This window comes from Anguilla rostrata, chromosome 11, assembly GCF_018555375.3.
Source record: "Anguilla rostrata isolate EN2019 chromosome 11, ASM1855537v3, whole genome shotgun sequence".
NCBI classification, from domain to species: Eukaryota; Metazoa; Chordata; class Actinopteri; order Anguilliformes; family Anguillidae; genus Anguilla; species Anguilla rostrata.
This window is the reverse complement of record NC_057943.1, coordinates 25,296,432-25,324,140: the sequence shown is the minus strand read 5'-3', so window position 1 is coordinate 25,324,140 and position 27,709 is coordinate 25,296,432. Positions and strand designations below refer to the sequence as shown.

General features: G+C 42.8%; 2 protein-coding genes and 2 non-coding genes across 12 annotated transcripts; all 4 read right to left on the bottom strand.

The window, feature by feature from the left end:
- Positions 1–18: 18 nt before the first annotated feature.
- Positions 19–8,197, bottom strand: ptges3a (prostaglandin E synthase 3a (cytosolic)). The gene is made up of 8 exons (XM_064298981.1): positions 7,875–8,197; positions 4,680–4,793; positions 4,281–4,350; positions 4,041–4,139; positions 2,417–2,506; positions 2,035–2,091; positions 1,666–1,690; positions 19–1,213 (listed from the first exon to the last, which is right to left on the bottom strand). Coding segments are annotated over exons 1-8 (477 nt in total). The 5' UTR covers positions 7,877–8,197; the 3' UTR covers positions 19–1,193.
- Positions 8,198–10,781: 2,584 nt separating this feature from the next.
- On the bottom strand, positions 10,782–27,697 carry naca (nascent polypeptide associated complex subunit alpha). 9 transcript variants are annotated; one of them, XM_064298967.1, is made up of 11 exons: positions 27,621–27,697; positions 26,172–26,243; positions 21,477–22,886; positions 18,317–18,355; positions 15,488–15,712; positions 13,498–13,583; positions 12,924–13,001; positions 12,241–12,387; positions 11,672–11,800; positions 11,162–11,284; positions 10,782–10,908 (listed from the first exon to the last, which is right to left on the bottom strand). In XM_064298967.1, exons 2-11 carry the CDS (start codon positions 26,239–26,241, stop codon positions 10,894–10,896), a joined length of 2,322 nt encoding a protein of 773 aa, XP_064155037.1. In that variant the 5' UTR covers positions 26,242–26,243; positions 27,621–27,697; the 3' UTR covers positions 10,782–10,893. The 9 variants fall into 9 exon arrangements, with proteins under 9 accessions (XP_064155037.1, XP_064155042.1, XP_064155038.1 ...); XM_064298972.1 differs by lacking the exon at positions 21,477–22,886; XM_064298968.1 differs by lacking the exons at positions 15,488–15,712; positions 18,317–18,355.
- On the bottom strand, positions 11,916–11,991 carry LOC135235409 (small nucleolar RNA SNORD59). The gene has a single exon (XR_010324378.1). It is a non-coding gene; the product is annotated as a small nucleolar RNA SNORD59 (small nucleolar RNA).
- Positions 12,708–12,783, bottom strand: LOC135235410 (small nucleolar RNA SNORD59). Its single transcript, XR_010324379.1, has one exon. It is a non-coding gene; the product is annotated as a small nucleolar RNA SNORD59 (small nucleolar RNA).
- Positions 27,698–27,709: the final 12 nt, after the last annotated feature.

The window sequence follows — 27,709 nt, the reverse complement described above, 5'->3', positions numbered from 1 at the left end:
TGCAACCATAAACAAATGTAGATGTCTTCGACAGTTTATTAGAAAGATGTAGACAAAAATTCCCCACTGCACTTAACACAAACTTAAGTTCTTCCTGTGCCAAGCAGACAGGCCGACAAACTAATAGTGTATTAATTTTACTTTACCCACACTTGCATTTATATTCTGACAGTGCAAATACAAATTTGGTCACCTAATGTTATCTATAATTTGTTCCTTTTTGAAGTCCATATAAAAAAAAACAGCTGCATTCAACTCTGCACATTTATGGGTCAGAGATACACCAATAGTACAGCCTTTCAAACATTCTCATTCTCTTTGCTTACACGCAGAATTACTCAATGTGCAGTGATGCCTGCTTTCCTGTCTGTCATGATAATACATGGATACATGGCAAGTGCTCAGGTAAAGCACTTTTTTGTTTTACACAAAATTAACACATTTGAAAAGATGAGGGTGTGCAACTCATGAATACACCGAAAACAGCTGTTAAGAATTTGAGTACAAAAAGCCAGTAACTTGAAAACCAGTTGGGAAAATAGAAGCCCACGCCCACAATCAAAATGGCTGACCTCTTGATAATGATGGCCTGCAAACAATATTGCAACACACAAACACACTTGCTTTCAGGCCCAACTAAGACTTTCCTTATAAAATAAATGATTCCATTTACAGTATTAATAACACAGGGGAAAATGTTTTTAATTAAAAAAGGAACAAAACTTTATTGAAAATATAGGTTGTTTCGAAATCCTTTGTTTTGTCGTCTTCATTAGAAACTACAATGTTTGAATTTTTTTGTATAGAACCACATTGATGTTAACAAGGGGGGGATGTAAGACTTACTTTTAAACTTCGAACCTTCAACAACTTTCAATGCAGCCATTGATTTTTGATTAATGGACAATAACTATACTTCACGACACCATGGAAACTGTAGATAGTCCATGCAGAATAGAAGACTATAGCACAGCAATGCCAGTGGATGGAGACAGCTGTGCACAAAAGGTATGCATATCGACCCAAGGTCAAGCCTTTTTTTACATTTTCAAACGGTCTGGAAAACGGCTTTTAAAAAGATGCAGTTGTTTTTATGGCTACCAGCTCATACCTATATGGTTCTTTTTTCGTTTCAAATTAACAGCTTTGCGACATCTTTCCAGCTGCCACAGGGGTTCCTATGGGATTTGCCTTCACTCCAGGTCAGGCATTTCTGCAAGAATAAACAATTCAGATCAGGAATATGTAATTGCAACTAATTACATGCAGTCAACTCACTCACAGGTAGGGGTACTTGGGACTAGTTAACTCAACAAATTAATTTTTGTCAGCTGTAGATAAGCTGAAAGGTCAATAAGGAAACACTTTATATGATGCATTTCCAACCCACAAAACAGGAAAGCTTGAGCTAAAGCTGACTTTCAGAATGCAACCACCAATCCAAATGGCTAGCTCAACACTGAACGATTACTGCATTCAAGTACAGGTTGTCATGGAAGAGCAGGTGTCCAGCCAATGCCATAAAACCCATATAAATAAAAATACATCTCACTATACATAACACAGGGGCATAAGGGAATCCATTTAAAAGCCACGTTTATGACAGACCTCATTTACAGCAGACTGCATGTGCCAGATGTGCGGGCATTAAGAGGAAAGACTTACTTTCATCGTCGCTGTCAGCTGAGTCCTGCAAACGTTTAACACAAATGTTAAAACATGGGTAACAAATGTTTACTCTACGTTTTGCCAACATCTTCGATCTTTTCTAGATCTGTGGCTTTTCTGTGCTGTAAAGGCAGCAAACACAGGCACGCTGGGCAGCTCTGTGGAATCCAGTCACATTGGTATGGTGCTCCTGCAATCCTGAGCACAACACCCAGCTCACACTGGTGCCAGGGCTGTTACTTGTGTACAGAAACAATGCATAACAAGGAACAAAGCAGCACTAGACATGAAGCAGCAGCTCATCCTTTCCTCGGTGCATGCACATTCGGTAGAAGAAAAAGACAATTAAATAGTTTAAAATCTTACATCTTCTGCCCCGTCCACTTCTGGTAGGTCATCATCACCCCCCATGTTGTTCATCATCTGAAAAGGACATTAAAATGTTTCAAGATCACTGCCAAGAATAATAATGGCTAGGAAAGAGCTGCACTTATAAGGACTCATGCTAAAGATGTGTTACTGGCTCTCTACCGCCTCCTTCTGGCCCACCATATCAAACAGCAACCTGATTCTATAATATTATTTAACTTACATGCTTACTGTTTGGAAAGACGACTTTTGGGGTAAATGAGTTCCAAGTGAGGTGTTTACAGTCAGCTTGCAATTTGGACATCTAACAAATTTCACCCAACCAGTTTCATATCCTTGTGCACCATGCCATGCAGATATCCAGGTAATTCCTGCTTACCTCCGAAAACCGATCGAAACTAGACAGCTCCTCGTCCGAATCATCCTCCCAGTCTTTCCAGTTGTTGAAGTCCACGCTAAGCCAATTGAGCTGCTCAACAAAAGGGCAACATCAGCGACTTTCACACCGCATCCGGGCTCTCCCTAAATTTCTCCTTCAATAAATGCCCCCCTTCCTCCCAAACAGCACATTCACCATCAACCGTCCAAACACTTACTGAATTCACACCATTTCAATACATACACACTCCTCTGCCAAAAGCTAGCCATTTTCTACTCTAAAGTTGCAAGTAAAACAAAAGGCTTGAATTCAAGTCAAATGCACTAAATATACAACAAAAACATCTTGCACAGGTAAATTGATACATAATGGGCTTCACTCGAACGCGAGCCAAACTGATTTGATCACAAATCGTTAGCAAATACATTTACACAAACAATCTTGGATCGATCAGATGTTTTCGTATGCGTTTGTTCGTAGGATCCAAAACAGATTTCACGAGTGCTCCAAGCTGCTTGTATTGTGTACGTAAATGTAAAAACACCAGTGTTTGTGCTTTAATTATTCCTTTCATTCATCTTTTATTTTGATTTTTAAAAATCGAAGACTAGCAAAATTGCTTGAATATACCTGTTCAAATTATATTTTAAAAAATCACAATGGGATTAAACATTAAACCAGGTGGTGCTTCATTTGCGTAATCCTGATTGAACTAATTAATGCTCAGTTGCAATTGAATATAAATTCATAAACCACGTAAATGAAGTTTGCTACAGTAGAGATGTCATAGCTTAGGCCTTCACTGCTATGGCTGACTTTGCTTTATTAGAAGGTGCATGGCTTACTTTGCCGAGAACAGATCTTCAATTTTTGATTTGTTTGCTGGGGATCACGCGTAGGTTTTGACTTCCCAGACACCCCCTTCGGAGTCTGTGCAACTCCGGAGTAATTCCGGACAGCAACGTCTCTCCTATAGACATCTCATCCAGCGTAGACAACTGGGCCAAACGCTGACTCTGCCCTGTGATTGATGTGCTTTGTTTATGGGCTAGGATTTTCCTCTTTGCATCCAGTTTTGTCAAACCATTTTCATTTTACCTCTTGCATAGTTTGCGGAACTTGAGACACAGTTTACAACAGCATATATTTTGCCAGGTTTTAGTCTTCACCAGCCCCGACACTCCACTGCTTACTCTACAGAATAAGATGTCTTTTGGCTTGTACTTCCAGTAACAGCACTTCAATCTGCGCTTCAGAGAAGTTTCTTCGCCCCCTCCCCCCGCCCCCAGTCTTTTCTCAGCCATCTCTTTAAATCACCTGCAATGGAATTCTAAGCTCCTTACATGGAATTTTAGGAGTGGCAATTTATGCTGTGAACACATGTCCCTTAGCCACAAAAATTGACCCAGAGTGACTTTCACATAATTCTTTCCAAAAAAAAAAAAAAACAGTATAATGTTCTACACTTCTTCCAGGATCTTGCTGGCCATGCAAGCAAATGGAACTTTAATTGCGTGTCTGCATGCATGTCAAAATGCATGCAGGTGCACACACACACAAATATACACTGTTGGCCCAAAGAGGAAATTTAAATGAATATACTTCTCACTGGAATAACACTGACCTTCGCCTTGTCTTTTGTTAATCTTGGCCATGACTTTCCAGATTCTGATTTTCGTAAACAACACAAAACAGACCGGTCTGTGCGTTTGTGTTTGGACACCTGTTTAGAAAGGATGAAAATTGTTACTCCTGGGCACTTCAAGGTCAGAAATATTGAAATAATTCATTTAAAATGAGTACTATAAGGGAGTTGATTATAGAGGTTAGCAACCCAAAACAATAAATTAGAAAATGAACTTACATTTGGATCAATGACATCAAAGAGGTCGATTTCATTTTGATGTTTGAGGTTATCCGTTCCACCAACACAACTTTTAAAGAGGAAAAAAGTTTAACCATGAATAAATACAAAATCTAATCCAAGGTTTGATTTTGTTCAAACCAATCAATTCCACTAAACTGCAATATACTTCAGTGAAACATTCAGATCAAACCAACTTTATGACTGAATATTTGTGCACTTTGACCTTTCTAGAGCCAACAGTAGAGGGCCACTGTTGGTGCACAGCAAGCCACACCTTGGGTGGTAATTCTTGCCTCATTTCTATTCTTGCCTCAGAACATTATGCTGCATATCACAACTGGCTATGGCAAGCAATTATCACCACTGCACAGCATAACATAAGGTAACTGTACTTACCTGAAATCAAGCTTTGATTTTTCAAATTTCACTTGGACGTCTTTGCTGTCTTCTACACAAAATTCAATAAAGACGTAATCCCGCCTGTCGTACCACTTAGCAGTTGCCGGCTGCCTGTTGAAAACAGAGGGAGCAGAAGAGAGATTAAAGGAAAGAGAGGGGGAATGGGAGGGCTGCAGGACACCGTCCTCAGTGCTCAGTGTCCCGATGGCAATGTTTTCTACGTGTGTGTTGAGCTCAGCTCTGAACAGACAAAAGCTTGCAGAGTCAAGAGGCCACTCACAGGACCTGCGAGTGACAGCCCCAGGTGTGATAAAGGAACGCTCACAACACTTGTAAGCTCTGATGCACACCTGTATTACTCAAGAGCAGACACTTCATTCCCTTAGGAGAGGGATAATAAAATCTGACCCTCTAAGACAGGAGTAGTACCATTTTTCTTTTCCAGCCGAATCAATTGACTGACCATCACAAACTGCCCAGAAGATCCACTTACCTGGTGACTCAGGTCTGCATCAGACCGTGCTTGGAGGGAAACTATGAAAAACTATGAAAAAGCAGCATTTCCAGGGTCCAAGCAGGCAGTGCAACAAGACGCTGCACAAAGCCGAAGACCCAGTCCACAATTAAATGGACCAAGAATTAAAGCTGCGACTAGCACGGAATGCTAACTTTCATATATTGAAATATGATTGGCTGTAATTTTGCCAAAAAAATGTAATCTTCGAATGCAGGAAACCTTCCATTCGCAATTAGGCAGTTGAACAAAGTCTTCTTGTTCCAAAAGGAATCGTGATCAGAATTGTGCTTTATGACAAAAAGATTTGCAAGTACTATTTTTTCAGATGGAACTAGGCCAAGAATGCTAAATATCCTTTTTTTTTTTTTTTTTTTTTTTTTAAATAGTGGCCATGTTTACAAGCAGTCAACAATGTTCAAATTGCATCTTTAGAACAACATGCTGACACATCCCTTACATGTCTATCAAGTTTCAAGAGCTTTCACCATACTGACTGGGAGATAAACATTTTCCCTGTGGGGAAAAAAAATATTTAGAAAAAAACAGATCAAATACAATTTGGTTCCTGGGCCCCTAACAAGTAGTACTACTTTCCTTAGGGGCCACATTTTGAGGATCCCTGTTCTATGGAAACATCTGTTCTAGCACACTAAAGGCGTACATAGTTTAACATATTAAGAGTGTCATGAGTTTTACTTTTATTCATTGTGGACGCCCCCTGCCCCCCAGCCCGAAAACACTTCAGCTTAAACAAAAATGTTTTGTGAGAGAAACGCACAATAGTCTAAGGTTTCTTTTCAGCCAGTTCCTTTTTTCCACCCAGCACCAGGCTGTTACAACTGGGTAATGTACATTCTTTCGCAGTTATTGAGTCTGAACTATGATGCGGGGGAAATGAGAATAAATACACCAAAAGCACAGCTGGATCTCCTGATTCAGTGCGAGTCCGTGGACCTAAAGCACAGGAAGGATAGCACCCAGTGTAGATGTCAGGTTGCAGCTCCTACAGCCATATGGTGCACCAGACGCATCTGGCTTTGCGGACAGAAACAAAGGCGAGCTCTGGAAGCTGCCCCAAGACTGAACTTCCACATGTCCGGCAAGTTCAGCCTTTAAATGCTGGTGCATTCACAGTAATCACACAGTCAGCAGGGAAACCAAAGGAGTAAACCTCGTCAGACAGGAGGAAGTAGTCGAATCATTAAAACTTGGGGGTAATTTCAAGGGACTGACCAGTGTGAAAATGCACCCGTGTTGAGTCTCAACTTCTAAAATTAAATGTTTACAAGAACTATCATGATCAACAAATTATGTAACTGTTATTTCAAATGCAGTAGAGTAAATTTCCAGTTCTGGAAATACCTGGCACAGGGAAAGAGCAGGAACTATAGAATCTTCTGCACAGTCGAACAGGAAGTTACCAACAAGAACTAATTGCTATGATATTACACCTTGCCGCTGAAAACGTCACAGGGTCAGTCAAAGCCACCCAAATGACATTAAACGTTATAGTAAATAGTTAGCAAGACAGCTAGCAAGCAGACATGCCACATGCTAATCGCAGCTTTCAAGGTCGAATTTGAAGCTAGCCTTCGATCCAAAAACACCACATTTTTAGCTACAGTGCTCTGAGCTATAACGAGCTCGTTTCTCCATTTCGCTAGCTGGCAAAGCAAACATCACAGAATCAGTTTACACAAAATAAAACTGATCGTGCTCATGCGTACAGTCAACTAACGTTAGCTAGGTATTTGAATGAACTTCCCCTCAGAAAAGCAAATCAACTTGGACGTAAAACGATGCATTTACATCGATTTACCATGCAAATGCAACAAAGGCTTATAATCCAATGCAACTACCTACCCTCGTCAGCTATGTTAAGGCATGACGCTTCTTTTTAGCATAGCGACATGCTGGTTCTACATTCATGGATAGCTCGCAATATGATCTGTGTCACCAAGTATCATCGTAAATCGTAGCTAACGTTAGCTGGCTAGCAACTTAACGTTAGCAGTCAGTAGCATGGCACTCGTACAAATTGGCAAAGACGCCAGTTAGCTTACTTCCTGACGTACACGACAGGAGGAAAGTGATAAACGCACACATTAGCTAGATACGTTTGGTTTCCATACAGAAAAGAAAACTGATATGTCCAACATTCATTGAATAACTACCAGTTAGCTACATTACAACATTCTCATCTTCCACGTGATCAACAACCGCGAGCCGGTGAATAGCTAGCTATAAAATGCTCTTAACTCCTTAACTTGAATGCACCCATGTTAGCGAGTCGTCAGCAACCATCATTTAGAAGTACGCGGTTTGGTTAATGTCACCTAACGAGACAATTCAGTCAGTTATGTTAGCTACTCAACTTGAAAAGCAGGATAGTAACACACTCCAAGATATGTGCCTCCAATAATCGCTTTTTCATTCATCGTTCTTCCCTGTACTCAGGCGTGTAGAAGGGAGGCCTACCGCGGTGTGCAGACCTATGTACCCCACCAAACAGAAGACGCGTGTAGCTACCTGTGTTTTTACAGACACATGACAGACATCAGCTAAATGTCCCATGTTTGAAACTCTCCTTTCTGGGTAAGAAACAAAACCGGTGCATGAAACTGATGCACCCCTTCATCCCTTCACCTCCCCCATGTCCTCCGCCCCAAACTTACATCTCGGTATCTAATGGGTTTCTTTCTTCTCTGGACTGCTATTGCCCGTGTGTGCGGTCCTGCTTTGGTTTATTTTTTCGGTTAATTAGCTAGCCGTTAAGAGTAGGAACGACCAAAAATAAACTAGGAAAACGACGCTGACCAACTCTCCAACAGCCAAGCGTGTCTCTCTCCTCGTTCTCGCGCAGTGACGCAGCATCTGCCAGCCTCGCGCTAGACGTTTCTAGAGCTTCCACGGTCGCTCGTGCCGACAGCCAACAAGACTCTGGCGCGCGCGCGCCCGCGCCCGCCTATAGCAGCGCGATCGCTATAGCAACCACTCCAGCGAACGTTTACCCCTCGTTAATAATATCGACTCGCGTTCTGCGTATCATCCAGAGGCTCTCTCATATTAATAAGACTCTCTTTAGGTTAAAGTATAGACGTCAAACGACACGGTAAGATAATTATGGACCAGGTGGCAACTTGTAAGAACGACTTTCCTGTGGGACTTACTCGGATATGTTGTAATATGGTAAACTTTCACTGAGAGTTAGCCGAAATAATAGCGTGTCTAGAGCAGATTTAACAGACTCATTCAGATAATTTAACGTTACTGGACTGCGTCAAAGATGAACTAGCATCGAGCTCGTTAAAGTTTAGGTTGCCAAATACCGATGAATGACTCATCAGGTAGGCCAGAATGTGTATTTTATTCTAGATAGCGACACACACTCCGCTGTATAAAGTTAGTTAATTTGCTACTCTTAAAACCATTTTCTGAATTACGTTTTTAAATGTTAATCGGCTTGTTGGCTAATTAAATTAGTTAAACTAGTTCAAATTATTCATAAACTATTCTCGAAGTTTGTCTATTGCTTCTAGCCGTTTATGTTAACACGATGCGCTAGCTTGTATTGCATTATATTTTTTCAAAATACAACATATTTTTTCCGTGGAAATAGCATAGCTGGTAGACAACAAGCGCAACGTTACAAACTGTTCTGCACGAGCTTTCGGCTATTTATTACCCAAAATAATCCTGCCATGACCTCTCGTTGAAACGGGTTTTTGTCGGAAATGTAATATCAAATCCCAAGGACTCCCTTCCTTAAATAGCCAATTTTGTCCATGTATAGACCTTGTCTCGACTAATTTGGTTCGTGTCCAGAGAGTAAAAGTACAATATCTAGGCTGCCTTGGATATTGCCAGCAGGTAGAGGGTAAAAAAACACAAAATTGCATTAGGAGTGGTGTCATTTTGTGAGAAACTGCAGCCGCTTAGTTTAAACCTAGACCACAGAAGTGCTTAAGAACTGGGACAGCTGTGAGATTATGAGCAGCAACTGTAATGCATTTCTTTGGTCTAGGCTTTGAACCATAGATTAACTCCTGCCAAGTTGAGCGCATGCAAATGCAGTTCCATTACTGCCACATGATGCTGGAGTGTTTGATGTAGGGCAGGAAACGTATTCCTGCTAAAATGGCCCTCGTCAACCAACTGTAGTATGTAGAAGTGTCTACATTTACATATGGAAACTATACATTTAAAACAGTATGTCCACAAGCCAACTGGTTACATACATATTGTATTACTACAAAATAATTTTATTCATGCCATAGGGTATTCACAAGTCCTTATAACACAAGGATTCATTTCTGACAAAGACAACCAGTTTTCATTTTGGGCTTTCAATCAATTTTTCCATGGACACCATATACATTGGTTTGTGAAGTCATTGGCAATGCAAATGGGGTCCAAGATGCCTTGATTCTCTCTCTCTCATTTCTTGATTTAGTTTTGAAGTTCAGGAACACATTTTGAAGGATTGGATTTTAAATGACAAATATGCCACTACAGCCTACATAATATAATTATATACAAGTTACTTAAAAAAATGTTTAATAGCAAATTTATCCTGGAAAGAATTTCTTTCTACCACACCAAAGACAGGTGTAGTAAAACTGATATTATAAAGTTAAGCATGAATTGTTAAATGCGAATTACAGACACAGTAGGAAGCAAGTTTGCTTGCTGCTTCAGTTGTGATGGATGGATCCCCAAATATTCTGACCTTGATTTACTGCCAGATCAAGTTTTTTTTTTTTTTTGGAATAGAGCTCTGCTAGGTTAAAATATCTGAGATTACTCCCAAACAGGTAGGTGTTTCTCCACTTCAAGTCAAAAGGCATTCCGAAAATAGATACTCACCATTCACTGGACTTGTTGCCAGCAATGGACAGCAGCATGAGGAGGTAATGTAAAAATTGGCATTAACACCCACCACCACAGGAGGGCGACAACAGCTCTGGCCCAGTGTACCCATTTAAAATAAAAGCACCAGCAGCATCTTCTGTCCTAATCTTTTCCTTTGCTCTGCCTCCAATGCATACTATACAGCAGTTACAGCAATTTGAATCAAATATTTAAATTGTCCCAAGCTGCTCAGCTAGAATGGTGATCGCCAAGTAGGCTGTGTCCTACAGAAAGTCGTGATGGAGTCTGTGCTGCATTACTTAGACTATGATCAGGAGTCTAGATCAGGGAGCCAACTGTCACAAGGAACATTTAGTGAGTTCAAGTTAATCTGCCCCTGCTGAGAAATTAACTAGGTACCTACAAATTACCAGCAGTTGTCCAGTACTACACTGGAGTCACTGAAACATGTGTTTTATGACTTGTTCCATCTCTCTCTAGATTTTTATTCATAGTAATATCTCAAAAAGCCTTGTGCTCTGTGCACACAAACCACAGGTGTGGCTGAACATTAAAAAGGTCTGAGGTAATTACATGTTTCTCTCTTGGTTCAGGGAAATTGAAAAATGGACATGGGGGGGAAAAACAACTTTATTATTAGGAATAGATACTACTCAGACCACTCTAAAAACAACCAACAACTCTGCAATTAAAGGAAAAGGAATAAAGAATTTTCCATCTCATCAATCCATAATTTTATTAATCTCCTGGGTATAAATGGTACAAACGAGTGCAGAATCAACAGCAAGACCCCAGATTACGTCTTCTCTGTTCTTCAGCCCATCACATCGTCAATTCCTGCAGAAGGAGGAGGGGAGAAAAGTCTGTTATCCAACAGCACACAAACTCCAACCCTTCACTATTGGTGTCAGAATTTTGCTTCAGAAGATTTGAAGTCATGCCGTTTGTCATCACAGTGAGAAAAGGATGCAAAAATTCAAAAGTAGTGCTACACAACCTAATGCAAAGTGGACATACGCTGGATTATCCAATCGGCAATGACATCTGGAGACTTCTCATTTCGACTAGACTCAGGACATTGAGGACTCACCATAATGGCGTTGACGATATCATTGTTGTTATTCTTGAGCGCACGTACAGCCTTCGCCCGTGACACGTTGGCTTGTGACATCACCAGTTCGATGTCCTTTACTTCCACCCCGGTCTCGTCAACCTTCAAAGGCACAATGTGAATCAGGAAGAGAAGCTCAAGTTTGTATTCAAGAAAGATTAAATCAATGTGAAACCGGACCTGCTGGAGACACGTAATGCACAAAAACCTAATTCATAATAAAACCCATTCTGTGGCAGAGACAACTACACCAAGGCCACTGCATGATTATAGAGACTATTTATTTATTTATTCTTTTAAAGCACTTCATGTTCACCATATCTGGGCAAGTATAAAATTCATTGGAGTATGTACATTTTCTACCTGCTTGCTAATCTGGGCAAGTGTGCAAAGACTACACTGGACCCTGGGCAGCAAGTGTCCTTGAACAGTGGGCCACTGAAGGCCAGCGAGGGAATGCAACCAGGTGCGAACTGACGGGACCCTCACCTCCTCCTCTTCGCTTTCTTCCTGTACAGTGGGCGTCTGTGTGTTCTCCTGGATGTTTGACACTGCTTCTCCCTGGACCTTGAACTTCTCTGCCGCTGCCAGCTGGGCTTGCTGTGAAAGATCCTCGATCTGCAACACAGCCAGCACATGCATGAGTTACTGGTCAGAAACACACAGCTCACTGCAACCTCTGGCATCAAACTGAATATTTTGAAAGACTTCACAAATTCCTGGGTTTGGGATTCCTTCTCAGGACAGAAAGTTTGGCTTCATCAGGCTCAGAAGAACGAAAGTCAAACTGTTTCAATCATCACAGAAGGACCAGGCGATTAAGTACTGAAAAACAGTTACCTTAATCCTGTAAGGTACAGTAAATAAAGTGAGCAACTGATGCAATAAATTAATCTGCAGAATAACTGCTCTGCCAAGTCAAGGACAGAAACAATCTATAACATATGGAATAACAGGGTGCATATGTGTTTGCCCAGATTGTGTGTATTACACAAATTGACACCATTGTGTCTACTATGGATCATTTCCAACCATGGCCACATGCAGCTCATCCTCACCTTTGCCTCTCCAAAGACGATGTATGTGTCGGAGGCGGGGCTTTTGTAGACATCTGGTTTGGTGATGACAAACAGGATGTTCTTGGACTTGCGAATGGTAACCCTCGTAACTCCCGTCACCTGCCGTAGACCCAGCTTGGACATTGCCTGAAACAAAGTGGCCAGTTGTTAATTTGCAATAAGTTCACATTCCGATTGATTGCCCTTTCAAAGCAGAACAAAAACTGGGCACTACATCCCTCCTGTTTATGCCTGCTTTTTTTCCATTCCTTGACAGACTAGTGAAGTTTGCCGGTTGCATTACAAGTGTGGCAGTGTCTCCACTTACGGCTCCAGCACTCGCTTGCCAATTCTTACTCCAATGTTACTTAGCAATTGAAGAACTGGAACAGTCATGCAAAGTGACAGCTATTATCTACTCCATAAATAAACTGTACGTGCTAAACCTCACTGCAATTTGGCCACGTCCTCCTCAGAACAGGAGGGTTGACTTCAGTATACTCAGAAGAACGAAAGTCATGCTGTTAAAATCATCACAGGAGGACAAATTACCAACTCCGCTGCTTCTACATATCAGTTTCATCTCCATTTGACATGTACATGAGAAAATGATTTAAGCAGCATACGGTAAAGTACTTTACAGACTAATGAAACAGTTGGGTATCGAAACTCAGGTGACTTACCTTGCGAGCTTTCTTCTCGCTCCGACTCTGTTTTGCTTTGCTGACGGGTTCTTCGTCGATTTCAGCTGCTGCTGCAAGCTGAAGGGTATTGGCCATTAACTTATCTTTGCACGAAACAAGCCACAAATCGGACCAATAAAAACTTCAGTCTAGAAACATTTACTTCTGCCTTACAGTAAAAGAGAATCTGGGCCAAAACGTCACAATTACAAATCACAAGCTCCCCCCCACTGTTGGTTTTCAGATATAGTTGGTTTTTGTGTCACCACTGCCATTTTAAACAAATTAAGAAATCACACTTGTAATAATACTAGCCTTCTCTCAGTTACCACTAAAAGGTAACTTCTAGATAATTTGGACTCACAAAAAATGTAACAGGTCTGAATTTCACAATGGCTAGTTGGGAACATTAAACTAGTTTTCACAACTTTGAGAATGCAGTGCAAAACATAGAATCTGTCGAGATTGATAAAGCCACCAAATTTGAGTGAAGTGCACACCACATATCAGTGCCCCTTCACAAGGTGTGATGTCACTCAGTTGAACAAAACTGCAGTGGCAGTAGAGGACGTACCTGAGCCTGCTGTGTTTGTGCTTGTGCAGAGTCCTGCTCCTCCAGCTCTGGTACTGACTCGTCGCTGTCTGACTCCGTGCCAGACCCTAAAAGCCACCCAAAAAAAAATCATTCAGAGCATGCAAAAGCAGTTCATAAGTCATTCGCAATCATACCTCTCACAGCTGCACTGAATAAAATGCCCTTTGTCTCTTTGCTTAAAGCACATCATGTACAGTGGTTAGGCTTGCTGCTGGCAAGAATACAATATAATCTGGACTAGGGATGGTGATTTTCAATTATTTCACAGATCGAGTGATCGCATACGTGCTTGACTGTAAATCGATCCCCAGCATGGGGAAGAATCTATTTGTAGAAAGCATCTTAGCCAGATGGTACCATTTGTATATAAAATGAACGCACGCATAACATGGCAGTACCAAGTTTTTCCCCATTATAATAGTCAATGCTTAGCATATTGTCTTAACTCAAATGTTGTGCACCCACATAACCAATACACAACGGCTTGGATGTACTCAATTCAGATTTGCTGGGACATGTGCATTATTGTTCCATACACCCAGCTATGAAGTAGTGCCTGCCAAAGTTCAGTCACCATTCTCATTGGTCTAACACAATAAGTGGAAATTTGTACATAGTTGTACATGTATAACCTTTATGAGAAAATAAAAACCATTGAGAAGGCACGTATCTGACAAGCAATCGATAAATCCATTACTTATCCCTTATCTGGAGACACCCCAACCCACCAAAAAACAAACGCTTATAGAAACTGGTGATACTGCTATAGTGAGACATCAACGACACCTTGAACCAGTCTGAGACACAATGGCCGTTTTAAATCACGGTTAATCATAACAACCTCCAGCACAAGATCTGTCCAACACTACATGGAGTCCATGCCTTCATCTTTGAACAAAAACAAATATCGATAGAGATTTCACAAAACACCTTGGCTCCTCCACTCAAGGTATAAAGCATGCTTGTTCTTCCATTTGACCAAGCTCGGATGTGGAAGCAAATATAGGGGGAGTGGGTTTCTGAGTCGGAGTCCTTGCAAACATACAATTTTCAGTTGTTAAAACTTAACTTGAGATTACCATTTTACTGAGATTTACACTTGTGCACCAGCTGGAACTCTCCAAATTACATTGCACATTCAGCTACTAATATGGCTGATGGTGGATGATAGGATTCACCTGGAACATGTCTTCCCCAATCTAAGTTAAGCAGTTACCACAGCACTCATTTCCTACGATCTTAATCCCACACCTTCAACAGACAAAGATGCAAATTGCAAGCTGCATTACAAAAATTCACTTTTGAATTTACTCTTTTGAAGGTCCGTTTGAGGCACACTCAATTATATTGAAAAATGTTCAGCCTTAAAAATTTTACATCTGGCTTTTTCCAAATATCTAGGCTACAAGCACTGAAGAATGAATCGTCAACATTAGTTACACAAGTAATGGCACCTGCCTACAAGAACATTCCCAATGACATGCTGACAGGCATGTCAAATGCTAGAGTAGCTGCTGTCATAACCAGCCACTGCATTTACACTACAAACAATATCCGTTATGTAGTAGTTCCCACCATCATAATTTCACAAAGTGCAGCATTCTGTACCACAGCTAGAGAGTGAAGGTGGGCATTATCTCCATATTTCACCCATTAACATCCAGGTGGTCTTAACACAATACGATGCAAGTTGAATTTCAATAAGAGATTAAGCATTCATAAAAATCTAAAATGTACATGGATATTGCCAATTGCCCTGCAAATGCAAACTGAAGAACTATGCTGGTAACTGGCCTGACAAATGTATCAAAGTACAGAAAGATTTTCAATCATCTACAATATTATAACATAAGCTTAGAAAAAGTAAAAATAGGTGGCCTTTGCCCATGAGAGTAAACACAAACTGATTAGCATCAGTGTCTTGGGACATGCAGGATTATTGCGCCAAGCCAACAGGCAGAAGAGATACCCTTGTCGTTCTTGATCACAGGCTCCGGCTTTGAAGGGACTGGAGCTGGAGCAGGTTTGGGAATGGAGGCAGGCGCGACTGGAGGTACAGCAGCAGGGGTTGGAAGAGGAGTGGGTTTGGGGGTGGAGATGGGGGTGACTGGAGGTACGGTAGCGACTGGGTCTTTTTTCAGGGGAGTCTCCACCACGACAGGGCGGTGGAAAATGGGCATGCTGACCAGCTCCTCTGGGGGAATAAGGGGGGGCAGTTCATCGTCATCCTCCTCTAGAGCTAGGGGTGGGGCAGCAGCTGGAGCCACAGCTTTGGGAGGTGGCGTTAGGACAGGAGCAGCAGCTGGGGCTGGGGTGGGAACTGAGAGGGGAGCGGGAGGAGGGGCAATGGAAGACGGAGCATTTTCTGCAGCAGATGCAGGTGGAGAAGGCTTAGACTGGTTAGTAACAGAAGGGGGCTCGACTGCCGGGGTGATTACGGGACTCATTGGAAGAGAGACAGGGGTGGCTACAGGTTGTTCGGTGGACTTTGCCATGTCTGGTTGGACAACTTGCACACCTTTGGGGGAAGGCATGGCTTTAGCAGTCTCAGAGACTGGTAGTGCCACAGGCTCCACTTTGGGGCTTACAGGGAGACCTTGAGCAACAGCAGCAGCAAAGGACAAAGGAGCAGGGGCAGCAGGCACAGACATCACAGTGAAGGAATTCTGAGCAGCAGGGCTCTTTGGAGAGAGAGGCAAGTTGGGTTTATCAGCCACAACGGGCTTGGCCTCAGCCGGGGCCGCCACAGGCACGGGCTTGGCCTCAGCCGGGGCCGCCACAGGCACGGGCTTGGCCTCAGCCGGGGCCGCCACAGGCACGGGCTTGGCCTCAGCCGGGGCCGCCACAGGCACGGGCTTGGCCTCAGCCGGGGCCTCCACAGGCACGGGCTTGGCCTCAGCCGGGGCCGCCACAGGCACGGGCTTGGCCTCAGCCGGGGCCGCCACAGGCACGGGCTTGGCCTCAGCCGGGGCCTCCACAGGCACGGGCTTGGCCTCAGCCGGGGCCTCCACAGGCACGGGCTTGGCCTCAGCCGGGGCCCCACAGGCACGGGCTTGGCCTCAGCCGGGGCCGCCACAGGCACGGGCTTGGCCTCAGCCGGGGCCCCACAGGCACGGGCTTGGCCTCAGCCGGGGCCTCCACAGGCACGGGCTTGGCCTCAGCCGGGGCCTCCACAGGCACGGGCTTGGCCTCAGCCGGGGCCTCCACAGGCACGGGCTTGGCCTCAGCCGGGGCCTCCACAGGCACGGGCTTGGCCTCAGCCGGGGCCTCCACAGGCACGGGCTTGGCCTCAGCCGGGGCCTCCACAGGCACGGGCTTGGCCTCAGCCGGGGCCTCCACAGGCACGGGCTTGGCCTCAACGGCAGACTTTGCCTCAACCGCAGTTGCAACAGCTACATCATCTTTGACAAGTGCTGGGACACTGATGTCCACTTTGGGTTGGACCAGTTTGGTTTTTAGTGGTGGGGGTAGTGGGGCAGCAGGGATTTGGGCTGGAACAGGGATGTCAGCAACAGGAGAGGAGAGCAGGACTGCTTCCTTAGCTGGTGTGGCCTCGGGCACTTTCTTGGAGGGAGAGAGTACTTCAGGGGCAGGGCTAGCCTGGAGTGGGGCATCAGCTGGGACAGCAGGTGGGGCAGCTTTAGCAGGCTGCTGTGCTTTGGCACTCCTCTTTGCTTTCTTTCGCTCACCAGCTTTGACCACCTTTGGCTGAGGGCTGGACCCCTCTCCCTGACCAGGACCCGAAAAGCCACCCTGGGGAGGTGTTAAGGGAGAAGCCAGGGGGGAGCAGGGAGGAGTGGAGCGAGGGAGGGAGGTAAAGGATTTTGGAGAGGAAGGGGAATGAGGAGAGGAGGAGAATGATTTGGGGGAGCGAGGGAAGGAAGAGGACTTGGGGGAAGTTGGGGAGGAGGCAGAAGCAGATGAAGAATGGCGCTTGGTGGCTACAGGCACAGGGCTCGAGGTGGAGGAGAGAGGAGAGGATGACTGCTTGGGGCCACCCTTAGATTCTTTAGTTTTAGGCACAGCAGGGGCGCTAGCAGCCGCAGAGTTTGGAGAAGTGGAGGAAAGCATCTTGGAAGGAGTGGGAGGAATTGCTGAGGAAAATAAAGGGTTTCAGTTGGATTTTGCAGACATAATGGTAAAGGAATAGAAGGCTCAAACCATGCGCTTTTGTAGATCAGCACACAAGAGAGGGTGGAGGGGGGGGTAATAGATCAGTTGAATACTATGTTAGACTCAAAATGAATGCATGCATGCTTCCAATAACTTAATCTAATCACACTTCAGCATAACAATGTAACCTTTGTCTACATGCTTTGCTGAACACACCAGTTATAAAAATGGCACTGGATATCTGTAACCAGCATACAAACTAGTGCCACTTTGGAGGAAACTCGAGTGTAGTGAGAGCCCATTCTGATGCTCAAAGGCATGCGTAAGAGAATATTCTGCTGAGACTTATTTCCAGGCCCAGAGGAGGAGTGAACAAAAGCCACAGAAAGCTCAACTGACAATTACTAACTGTATTCTCATAAGGGTTAAGACAACACTGCACACTAAGGGGTAAATTAGTAAGTTAGGTCTGAGGGTGTGCCCTAAACCTGGCCCTTGGGGAACTCTGTTTTCGTTCAGGCTGAGCAGCGAAACTACAGAGCATTCAAACCAAAATTCAAGAGTCATATGGCTTTAAAAAGCCCAGCAAGAACGAAAGAACCCAAGGGTCTTGGAGGAAAGGGTAGGTGGGTTCTTAGAACTGGGTTCAACATGCCCATGATACGCATCTGGGGTTTGGGTCTACCTGACTTTTCTGCAGCGGCCGCCACAGGAGGAACTGGAGCTGAATGATTCAGAGGATTCACACCGTCACATACAAGTGTGGCAATATCAGTAAACACTTAGAAAACTCACACTTGGAAACACTTACACATCCACCTACTACACATCCAAGCGATTAAATGCCAAGCAAGTAACACTTACCTTTTAAACCTCTTGACTTTTCTGTCAACATGCCACGCACAAAAATACTCCTCTAGAAAGGAAGGCAGACTAAAACTGGCAGGAGTTGCGAGGTAAGATTCAGGCAAAAGTTCAGAACACCACATCACACGCTTGCTAAGCAGAGATCAGCAGTACCTAAGAGTTGTTACGATACCATAGAGGGAAACGTTCAAGATGGACACCTGTCAATCAACAGGTCTAAAGACTGTCTAAGAACAAACTGTACATCTGCACTACACCTTACAGGTATGCCCCTTGACAACTGTCAAAGAGCATGCCAAGCTCTACAGCCAGGAGAGCTGAACACCAGATCAATCAAAGCCATATCAATATCCATTCAAGACCTGGCACTTTTGCTGTGGATAATGAAGAATGGTAGTCAACTGCCCAGGACTACAGCTAACAAAGCAAAGCAAGCTTACATAAATCATTCTGGGTCCAACTGGCACTCAAAATTAAGCAGACTTCAACTCAAACTGCAGAACTGAATCGCAAACATACGACAACACAAAAGTAGCCCATCATAATTACTAATAGAAGCAAGTTGAAAATTAATATTTGAGCAAAGGGCATCACCCCATTAACAAATTAACCCGAACATTAAGCATTTCAGTTTAATTTGCACACACATTTTTAAAAGCTGGAATTCTAAATTAAACATTAACAACGCAATACCCGATTTCAAGGGCTTGCATCAAGAAAAAAATCTAATGACTTCAATGTAGCTAAATGTATATTGTACACACACCGTGTTGAATGAACAGTCTTCATTGATTAAACTAAAATCATTTTTATAAGCCCTTCACAATAGCACTTTGGCAAATAAAAGGAAAGCTGTGTGAAAACCTAGAAGATTCATGTCAATGTTACAACAGTTGGTTTTTATTTAAGGAAAAAAAAGTCAACAGTTCCAAGTAGGTTTTTCAAGCCGCAGAATTACTCAACTGCCAAATGGAATCTCCATTTTGTACAATATATCTGCTTTTGAATAACATTGAACATGTAATATGCTGTATAAAATGTATGTGAGGGACTTTAAATTACTCGCCAAACCCGTTCCATCTCCAGTTAGGGCCATATGTTTTTACAGAGATAAGTCCAGAGGTCGGGCCATCTGGGCAGTGTAGAGGTATAAGCACTGGCCTACCACCGCAGAGACCAGCAGTACTTCTGACATTCCTACGAACACAATCGGCAGTGTGGGAAGTCGGTGAGTGTATGAGTCCTGATTGCTGCATTAGCGACTCGTACTGGTTGGTCGGGGCGCCTGTCCAGCGGGGAGGAGATCCGGGGGAGATAGCGTGAACCTCCGTGCACGTTACGCTCTCCCAGTGCTCCTCGCTGTCAGGTGAAAAGAAGCATGACTCCACATGTATCGGGGGAGGCATGTGGCAAGTCTACACCCTCCCCAGCCCGACAGAGGATAGCGCATTGTCTTGGGACAATGGAAGGAAAATGGCAAAAAATAAATTAATAAATAAGTCCAGAGGTCAGAAAGTCCTGCCATGAGTTTCCACCAATTAATTCAGCCAGCTTATTTCACCAATTAGTTCTACCCTCCTGGCTGAAAAAATATGCCAATTGGCAAATCCAGGTGATTTAACAAAATACTGAGGACTTTTACTTTCTGAACCTGAATGGTCCACTTATGCTGATCATGAAAGAAATAACCCAATTTCTGTATAAATGGTTAGCTGTATGCACCATGTTCTTACATCAAGGGATGGCATCCTAGAAATTCTTCCATGTGCATGAAGCGTTTAAAATTTGTGGGGTGTGTCAACTTTCATTGTCGAATATAGCCTTAACAAATTCCTTTTTCATTGTGTTCAGTCACCCAAGTACTGCACAATGTTTAATTCTTTAAATACAAAAATTAAGACCATCCTCCTTGTCAGTCCAGAAGTTCATGCTTGCCACGACATTTACAGCACAGTAGCTGGCTAGTTATAAACATAAGGCATTTACATCTTTTTATTTTCGTATTGGACATATGCAACTTCGTACTCGGATTTCACATATTCGGAAAAAAGTACTTAACGTTAACATAACCAGAGTACTAGGTTTCCAAAATAAGATCAGAAAGATGTGCATGCAAACATGGCCAATGAGAGACAGTGGAATCTCTTCACCATCACTACTAGCACCTGCCATTAAGAGGGATAAAGCTAAACAATAGTAGACCTTCCATTCCCTGGATCATAAAAGCCCACTTGTGATGGTATCAATAAATAATCCTATCAATAGTGGCACATGATAACTATAGAAATTGTCCCTTTATTTTGCTCATAGGACCAGAAAGGTTGGCAGAGGAAGCATAAACAAATGAAACACAAGAAACTGTCTACAGAGAAAACCGCTAATAGATGAAAGTTCGACAGCACATTTTAAACTACAGGTTACAAACAGCGAAGCAAGCATAAGCACTACTGAAGTAGAGGGGAAGCACGGATTGCCTTCTTGAACAAGGGATTTGCTCACAGTGCAATTATGGGTACATGGTTGAAATAAAGCTTGTCAGATGTACTTAACATGAAAGGTACAGTTAAAAGATTTAGTAAACCTTTAACTTTGACAAACATTTTGTCATTTGTAACTCCTATTCAGTTTACATCACATTCTTATTACAAGGACGATTCCAGCAAAATAAAAAAAATTAATAAATGTATACATACAGGTCCAATAGCATTACTTTGCAGTTTGCTACATGGGGCAGCTCCCTTTCGATCCTACTCAGATGCTTCCATTTGTTTGACAAGAAAGTACAAGTCAACAATATCTTAACACAAATGGCATAAACGGAGTGTTAATTTTCTGGAGACCAAGTAAACCACTCACTCGACTCAACGAAAGGATGACAAATGTGATGCCTTGCATTAAGATGTAAAAAGCACCTGGAGTTCTTTCAGGACAAAAATCATAAAGGGAGCTGCCCCCATAAGAAAAACTGAATAACCCACCTGAAGGCTTCCTGGCTGCAAGGGACCGGTCTGCGCGACCAGAAGACACCTCAGTCTGGACACCTTCATTAGATAAGGTGGCAATGGACTCTTCACTCTGTATGGCCACTTCATTCTGGGTGACCACCTCAATGCCCACATCAACAGGCTCCAAATCAACTTCTGTGGCTGCGATCACTGAACTAGCCACTTCAGGACTGGGTTCAACACTTTGTTCTGAAGACTGTTCCAGGCTAACTGGCTCAGAGTCCTCGCCAGCTGTGACTACCTCAGCAGTAGGCAGGGCTGCTTCTGCACTGATGCTCTCAGATGCAATCATTGCCTTGTCCACTAAATCTTCTGCAACTGAACTGGGAGCAGATGAATCCTCTGTGATAATTGCTGGCTCTGGAGTGGATGTTTCTTCAGCCACAGATACCACTGATTCTTCAACTACAGATTCTTCAGCAACAAATTCTTTGGAAGCAGATTCTTTGGAGATGGTTACAGATTCTTCAGTGGCAGATTCTTCAGCAACAGCTACAGATTCTTCAGCGGCAATTTCTGTGATCACTTGAGTTTCTTTTTCAACACCAGATTCTTCAGGGACAATTACAGGTTCTTGAGCAACGGATTCTTCCAATGAAGCCAGGCATGCTTGAGTAGCAGATTCTTCAGTAACAGCCACAGGTGCTTCCACTGATTCTTGAACTGCTGCACCTTCAGTGGCAGTAACAGGCTCCTCAGGATTCACTGGTTCTTCGTGGCCTGGTGCTTCAGCAGGAGCTGGTTCTTGGACAACTGGTTCTTCTGTTGGGGATGTCTGAATAGCAGTTTCATCTACAGACGGTTCTACAACAGGAGGAATGGTTTCTTGGATAGACTGGTCATCTGCAATAACCACTGATTCTCGGACATCTTCTGTGGTGGCCACTGGCTCAATGACGGCTTCACCTTCTATGGTTCCTACTGGTTCAATGACAACTTGATCATCTGTGGGAGCCACAGATTCTTGGACAGTTTCTTCTGTAATAGTAATTTGGTCTTGGACTGCCACTCCTGTGGTACCCACTGGGTCTTGGCCTTCTTGCTCTTCTGGGGTGGGCTCAGTCTCTTGGGTGGAGACTTCAATGATCTCAGCAGCAAAGGATTCTACGGCACCATCAGCTTCTCCTTGCACTTCATCCTGTGCAGAATCCGCAGCCATCACTTCTCCATTTAGCTTCTTCTCAGGCTCAGATCGAACTTCTAGACTGTCCTTCCCGTCCTCATTGCTCCTGCTTTCCAAAGCACCAGTTTCCTGTGTTCCAACTGACCCCTGTTCCCCTTTGGCAATTTCAGCAGCCCCCACTGGGCTATCTGTAGCGATCACCTTGACTGCTTCAGGCACTGATGCTGCCAGGGAGACAGAAGCACCCAAGTCCCCCGAAGCTGGGAGGAAGGGAGGAAAGTAGGAGGGGGGGGGAGTAACAGCGACATCATCAGCAAACGCTGATGGAACATAAAGGACGGCCTTTGTGGCATAAAATCAAAATGTACCCTTCTGCACGACCATGGACATTCCAGTAACACAGAGTTGTTATATCTGACTATGCGAAAAGTCAAAACCACAACATCTCGTATGTAACAGGAAGGTGCCGAAGTAATGTGATTTTCAAAATTCAGATCAGAAGGTCTTTGATTGTATGAAACAAAATCCTTGAGGGCTACCACCTTTAATAGGCCAACTCAAAATGAGTTATAAAAACATTGACAGTTCTAAACATTTAAAGGCACTTAACCAAAGTGGTCAGCCATAGCAAGGGTTTCCTGGTAGCCCTCTTCAGTTGTTGCGCAGTGCATTGAAGGAGTGTATGACTGATTATGAAAGCAGTAGTCACCAATTGTATTCACACTCAAAATATGATTTAATGGATTAAATCCATGTGTGCAATAACCATAAATAATTCACTAAATGTTTATACTTCCAACACTATGCATAGCCACCACATTCTACAAATCTCACCTCAAGGACCACATTTATGAACATCATGCAATCAAGAATATACATTAATCCACAAAATGGAAACCTAGATTTAACAAATTTCAGGAACTTTAGAATCGTCCAACTGTGTATTTACACAGAAAATATAGAAAAATACATACAAGCTTAATTCAGGAGAAACCAACTTCACAGTAGAAAACAATGACAAGGAGCAGGCCATAAATTACACAGAGCCATGGTCTTCCCTATTTTCTGGTGCCTATAAATAAAAGACTGAACCTATTCCTTTCAACAGCATCCAAGTTACAAAAGGGTTCCTGGGACAGGCCTTACAGCAGTCCTTAAATTAGCAAGACAAATTTTCAAGAAATTAGCCTTCACTGTAGAAACCGTTTCAGGAAGCAAACAAGGACAAGAGGTCTTTAAGCAAGGCTGACATCAGCGTGCATCTAAAAATAATTTCACATTGGCTACATTAATTGCTTGCTTGATGCAAAGCTGCAAGAAAGCTTCTTTTGCCACCAGAAAGTAACAAATCGACTAACCGCACCCTAGCCAATGCTCTAATCGCGTAAAACAAAAACTAAGGATTTGTGCCTCTCCATAACAACCTCAAGCTATTCTGTCAAGATATTTCAGTAACAAATGTACCAGTACCAAGTAATGATTAAAGGAACAAAAAGAAAATGTTCTGACCCAGTTATACAGTCCTCAATCTGACAGAATACATAATCAAAATCCCTCCCGAGAAGAGAACTGCAGTAAGCATATTTACAGTGACAAAAAAAGATAAACAAAAGACTGACTGCAGAAGTATCTCCAATCTTCAACTGCCTGCAACATATACCATTGCTCTGCGTAGTGTTGGTAGCATCAACTAGGCATTTCTTCAAAAATGAATACAAAAAAATTGCACACTTGTATTTTCTTCTCTTTACATTAACAGGGTATGAATACATTTGGAGAATACCAAATCAAATACTTCAACATTTGAAAATATTTTCTCAATAACTGGTGGTGGAATCTTCAAATGAAGACACCATGTATAGTGCAAATTACAGACTCACAAAAGTGTGAAGTGCATTAAAATCAAAGTGTTCAGAGTGCCCTGGTGACCACCACATGCCCACAGCCTTATTTCAGGTCCAACATAGATACTGGATAAGACTCCCCATGCACAGCTTATCGAAATATTCCTCTTCACTATTGCACTCAAAGGAAAATACTAACATTCGGGTTCCCTTGGAAATTGACTGATGCATAGGGGAGTCTTATTTCTCCTGCTTAGTATGGCAGATTTGTGACAAGTGAACCGATGCGGTGTGCATGTGAACCCAAATACTGTGCCCAGAGCTCCAAAGGTCATGCAGTGCCCCAGGTAAGTGCATTCTCCCAAACAACTCCCATCCCCCTGACAGGACACATGAACCCTGAGTTCAAGAGAGAACATTGAAGAAGAGACTGCAGCATCCACAAGAATCTACAAATGTAATTAGGACTACAGAAATGAAGAGGGAAAAGGAAATTGAAACTGGCCATGCACGATGTCAAATAGCCAGTGACGTGACAGTAATTAGGAAGGAAGGAATTTTCTTTTTGTCTTTAATTGAAATGATATTGTAGAGTGTGTGCTTTACCCCTTCCCCCCACCCCACCCCACCCCACCCAAGCAACCAAGGAACATTCACCAGCAAATACTGTCTTTTCACATCAACATCGATCCTTCACATCAAAACATTCAGAATCAGACCTTAGCTTAACTACATTAACACAAAATATGTCTTCACAACAAACAGTTTAATTACAAACCATTTTAAATGTATTTATCCAAAAATTAAATTGAAACCATATAAAAAAAAAACCACTTCATACACAACTAAAAACTGCAAGTTTTCATAAATCCTTCAGCACACCATTATCACCAAGTTACACACAAGTGACCAGTTCAAATACAAATAAACCAAGACAACAGATCTTTCCCAACAATATAAAAAGGTTTCCTTAGCAATACTGATCAATGCTTGTCCATTGTCTCAGTGTTAGACCACACACTAACAACTCATGCAAGGAGTGTTTTTAAAGTTTTGAGTACCATGCAAAAAGAACTTAAGTCAAAATAAGTTAGTCCCGATGTGTGTCACACCATGACCACAGTGAAACAAACAGTGCAGGCAACTGTGTGTGTTTGTGTGTGCGCGTCTGTCTGTCTGCGCGCGTACGTGCATGTGTGCAGGGGGTCCTGGACAACCTTAAAGTAGGTATTTTATAGACCAAGACATCTTGTTTAAATAAAGTCCCCCCCCCCTCCCCCCCGCAATCCATCTACTTAATTATACATTTTATGCAAGAGGTCATCAACTAAGCCCCTGCTGTCTACCCCCACTACCAAGTGTAAAAACAGCTGAAATTCTACTCATCTAAAGTGCAGTCAGTGCAAATTGGAGGCAGCTGTTTCAGATAGGTGTCGAAATACAATGACCAATTCCAGACAAAGATAGTGTTTAGCATAAAGGAAACTTAAAATTAACAGCATACAACTAATCATATATCCTATAACCTACTAATTAATGAAAAAAAGCCTATAACTCAATGGCTTTGTCCCATTAAAATGTCCCACTACACAAAAGCTAAAAACTATTCAGAGGCCAAAAAACAGTTTCCAGGACCCCATGTGCTCTTTGTTTAAGCGTCTATAGACAGAGGAATTTTAGCAAGTGCAAAAGCATACGAACCAGTCTCCCCCTGTGGCTGCTGCATCTCCTGTTCCATAGCCGGAACGGTCTCCGTGGCTTCACCAGGCATGTCTGTAGACAAGGACCGCAAGAGGACAAGCAAAATTATATTCGCGAGGCAGCTCTCCTGGCATTGCCCCTGAGGTTTGCGTCACTTCCAGATATCGCGAATTTACAGACTGGAAAAACTAGGAAATGAGCAGAGCAGACGCCTCTCTAAGCTTGCCAAATAACGCATAACGTCCACATGTACCAAGATTCTGTTTTGATATGGAAAGCAGCAGCGTTACTTCGACTCTTCTTTTCGGAAAAATGTGATATTACATTTAGAGGCGAATTTGTCTCACTTTAAAAGATGCCTAATGTAGTCACCCACAAAAAAGGGGCAACGATTCGGTAGGTAATGGGTAGACTTGAAACAACTGCGATGTCAAATAGTATCCCACCACACGTGTATGCGTTATTCAGTTCCTAAGTGTACACATTAACGTGTAGCGTGAGAAGTCTACGGACTGAGTGTGATTGTAAAAGACCGTTTCTATAAAGAAATGAGCAACGCACATATTTACACCACAGTACCTATATGAAGTGACAAACGTTAACCACTGGTACGCTGGCTAATCATGGCTCCACTGGGCGACTACCAATACGGTTTGGTTTACCAACTAAAGAGTTTTTTTTTTTTTTTTTAATATATATTTTAAACAGTTGGCAGGCTAGTCTGCAGTTTCTTTAACTCAGTAAAATGTTTATGCTGGACACCAGAGACCAAAGCAATAATTATCTAGCGGAGTTTAGCTGGCAACCCAGTACGGACGTTACTCACATGTGAGAAACATACAACATACTTTGCTAGCAATCTGGCTACACGACGAATCTTTTAGACATGTAATCACTTACATAAATATAACTTTGTGCTAAAAATTAAATGACAACCGGTCAGTATTCTAACAAAGTAGGAATATACAAACCTATATTGAACTGTCCACCTTATATGAAGTCACAAAATAAACCGGTTGACGTATTTGCACAAGTAAAGCCATGTTAGCGAGCTAACTGACTAGAACTTACAATGCCCGGTTGTTGAGCAATTGGTCGCGACTCTGTAGTTGGACCATATGACAACTAGTCGATAAAATAATACACGTAACGTTTAAATATCTTTCGGAGCGTACAGCAAATACTTAAATGAGTTAAATAAGGTGACAACAACAGCAGTTTAGACACTAGCTTGAAAGCGAGGCGTCATGGAAGCAGTCGCTTTGCCCCCATTTTGAACCAGCACTCAATTTCACTTCGGCGGTTGTACCGCAAACTAACGGCAGAAAGTCCAAAATAAGGTAACCCTAACGTCCCCCCCACACTACGGGTTTCACAAAGTTGTACATTGTACGATTTTGGGTAGTATAAGCAGCAAGATGCCAGTGGATTGTTAACAGAAACACTCACTGTGTCAGGGCTTCAGATCCAAGATGGCTGAAAAGAGAAATTCTGATCACCGGCTCGCTGGGATATCAACGCTTACTAGCTAACACTTT

Coding starts and splice junctions, on each gene's coding strand:
- ptges3a (XM_064298981.1), bottom strand. Junction 2,507..4,040: donor TAACAAAAGACAAGGCGAAG/GTCAGTGTTATT, acceptor TTTGTTGAGCAG/CTCAATTGGCTTAGCGTGGA. Junction 1,214..1,665: donor AGCTGACAGCGACGATGAAA/GTAAGTCTTTCC, acceptor TTATTCTTGCAG/AAATGCCTGACCTGGAGTGA.
- naca (XM_064298964.1), bottom strand. CDS start 26,241: ATGCCTGGTGAAGCCACGGAGACCGTTCCGGCTATGGAACAGGAGATG. Junction 22,887..26,171: donor GCAGCCACAGGGGGAGACTG/GTTCGTATGCTT, acceptor CCTTCCTCCCAG/CTTCGGGGGACTTGGGTGCT. Junction 17,613..18,316: donor GGCCGCTGCAGAAAAGTCAG/GTAGACCCAAAC, acceptor TATTTTCCTCAG/CAATTCCTCCCACTCCTTCC.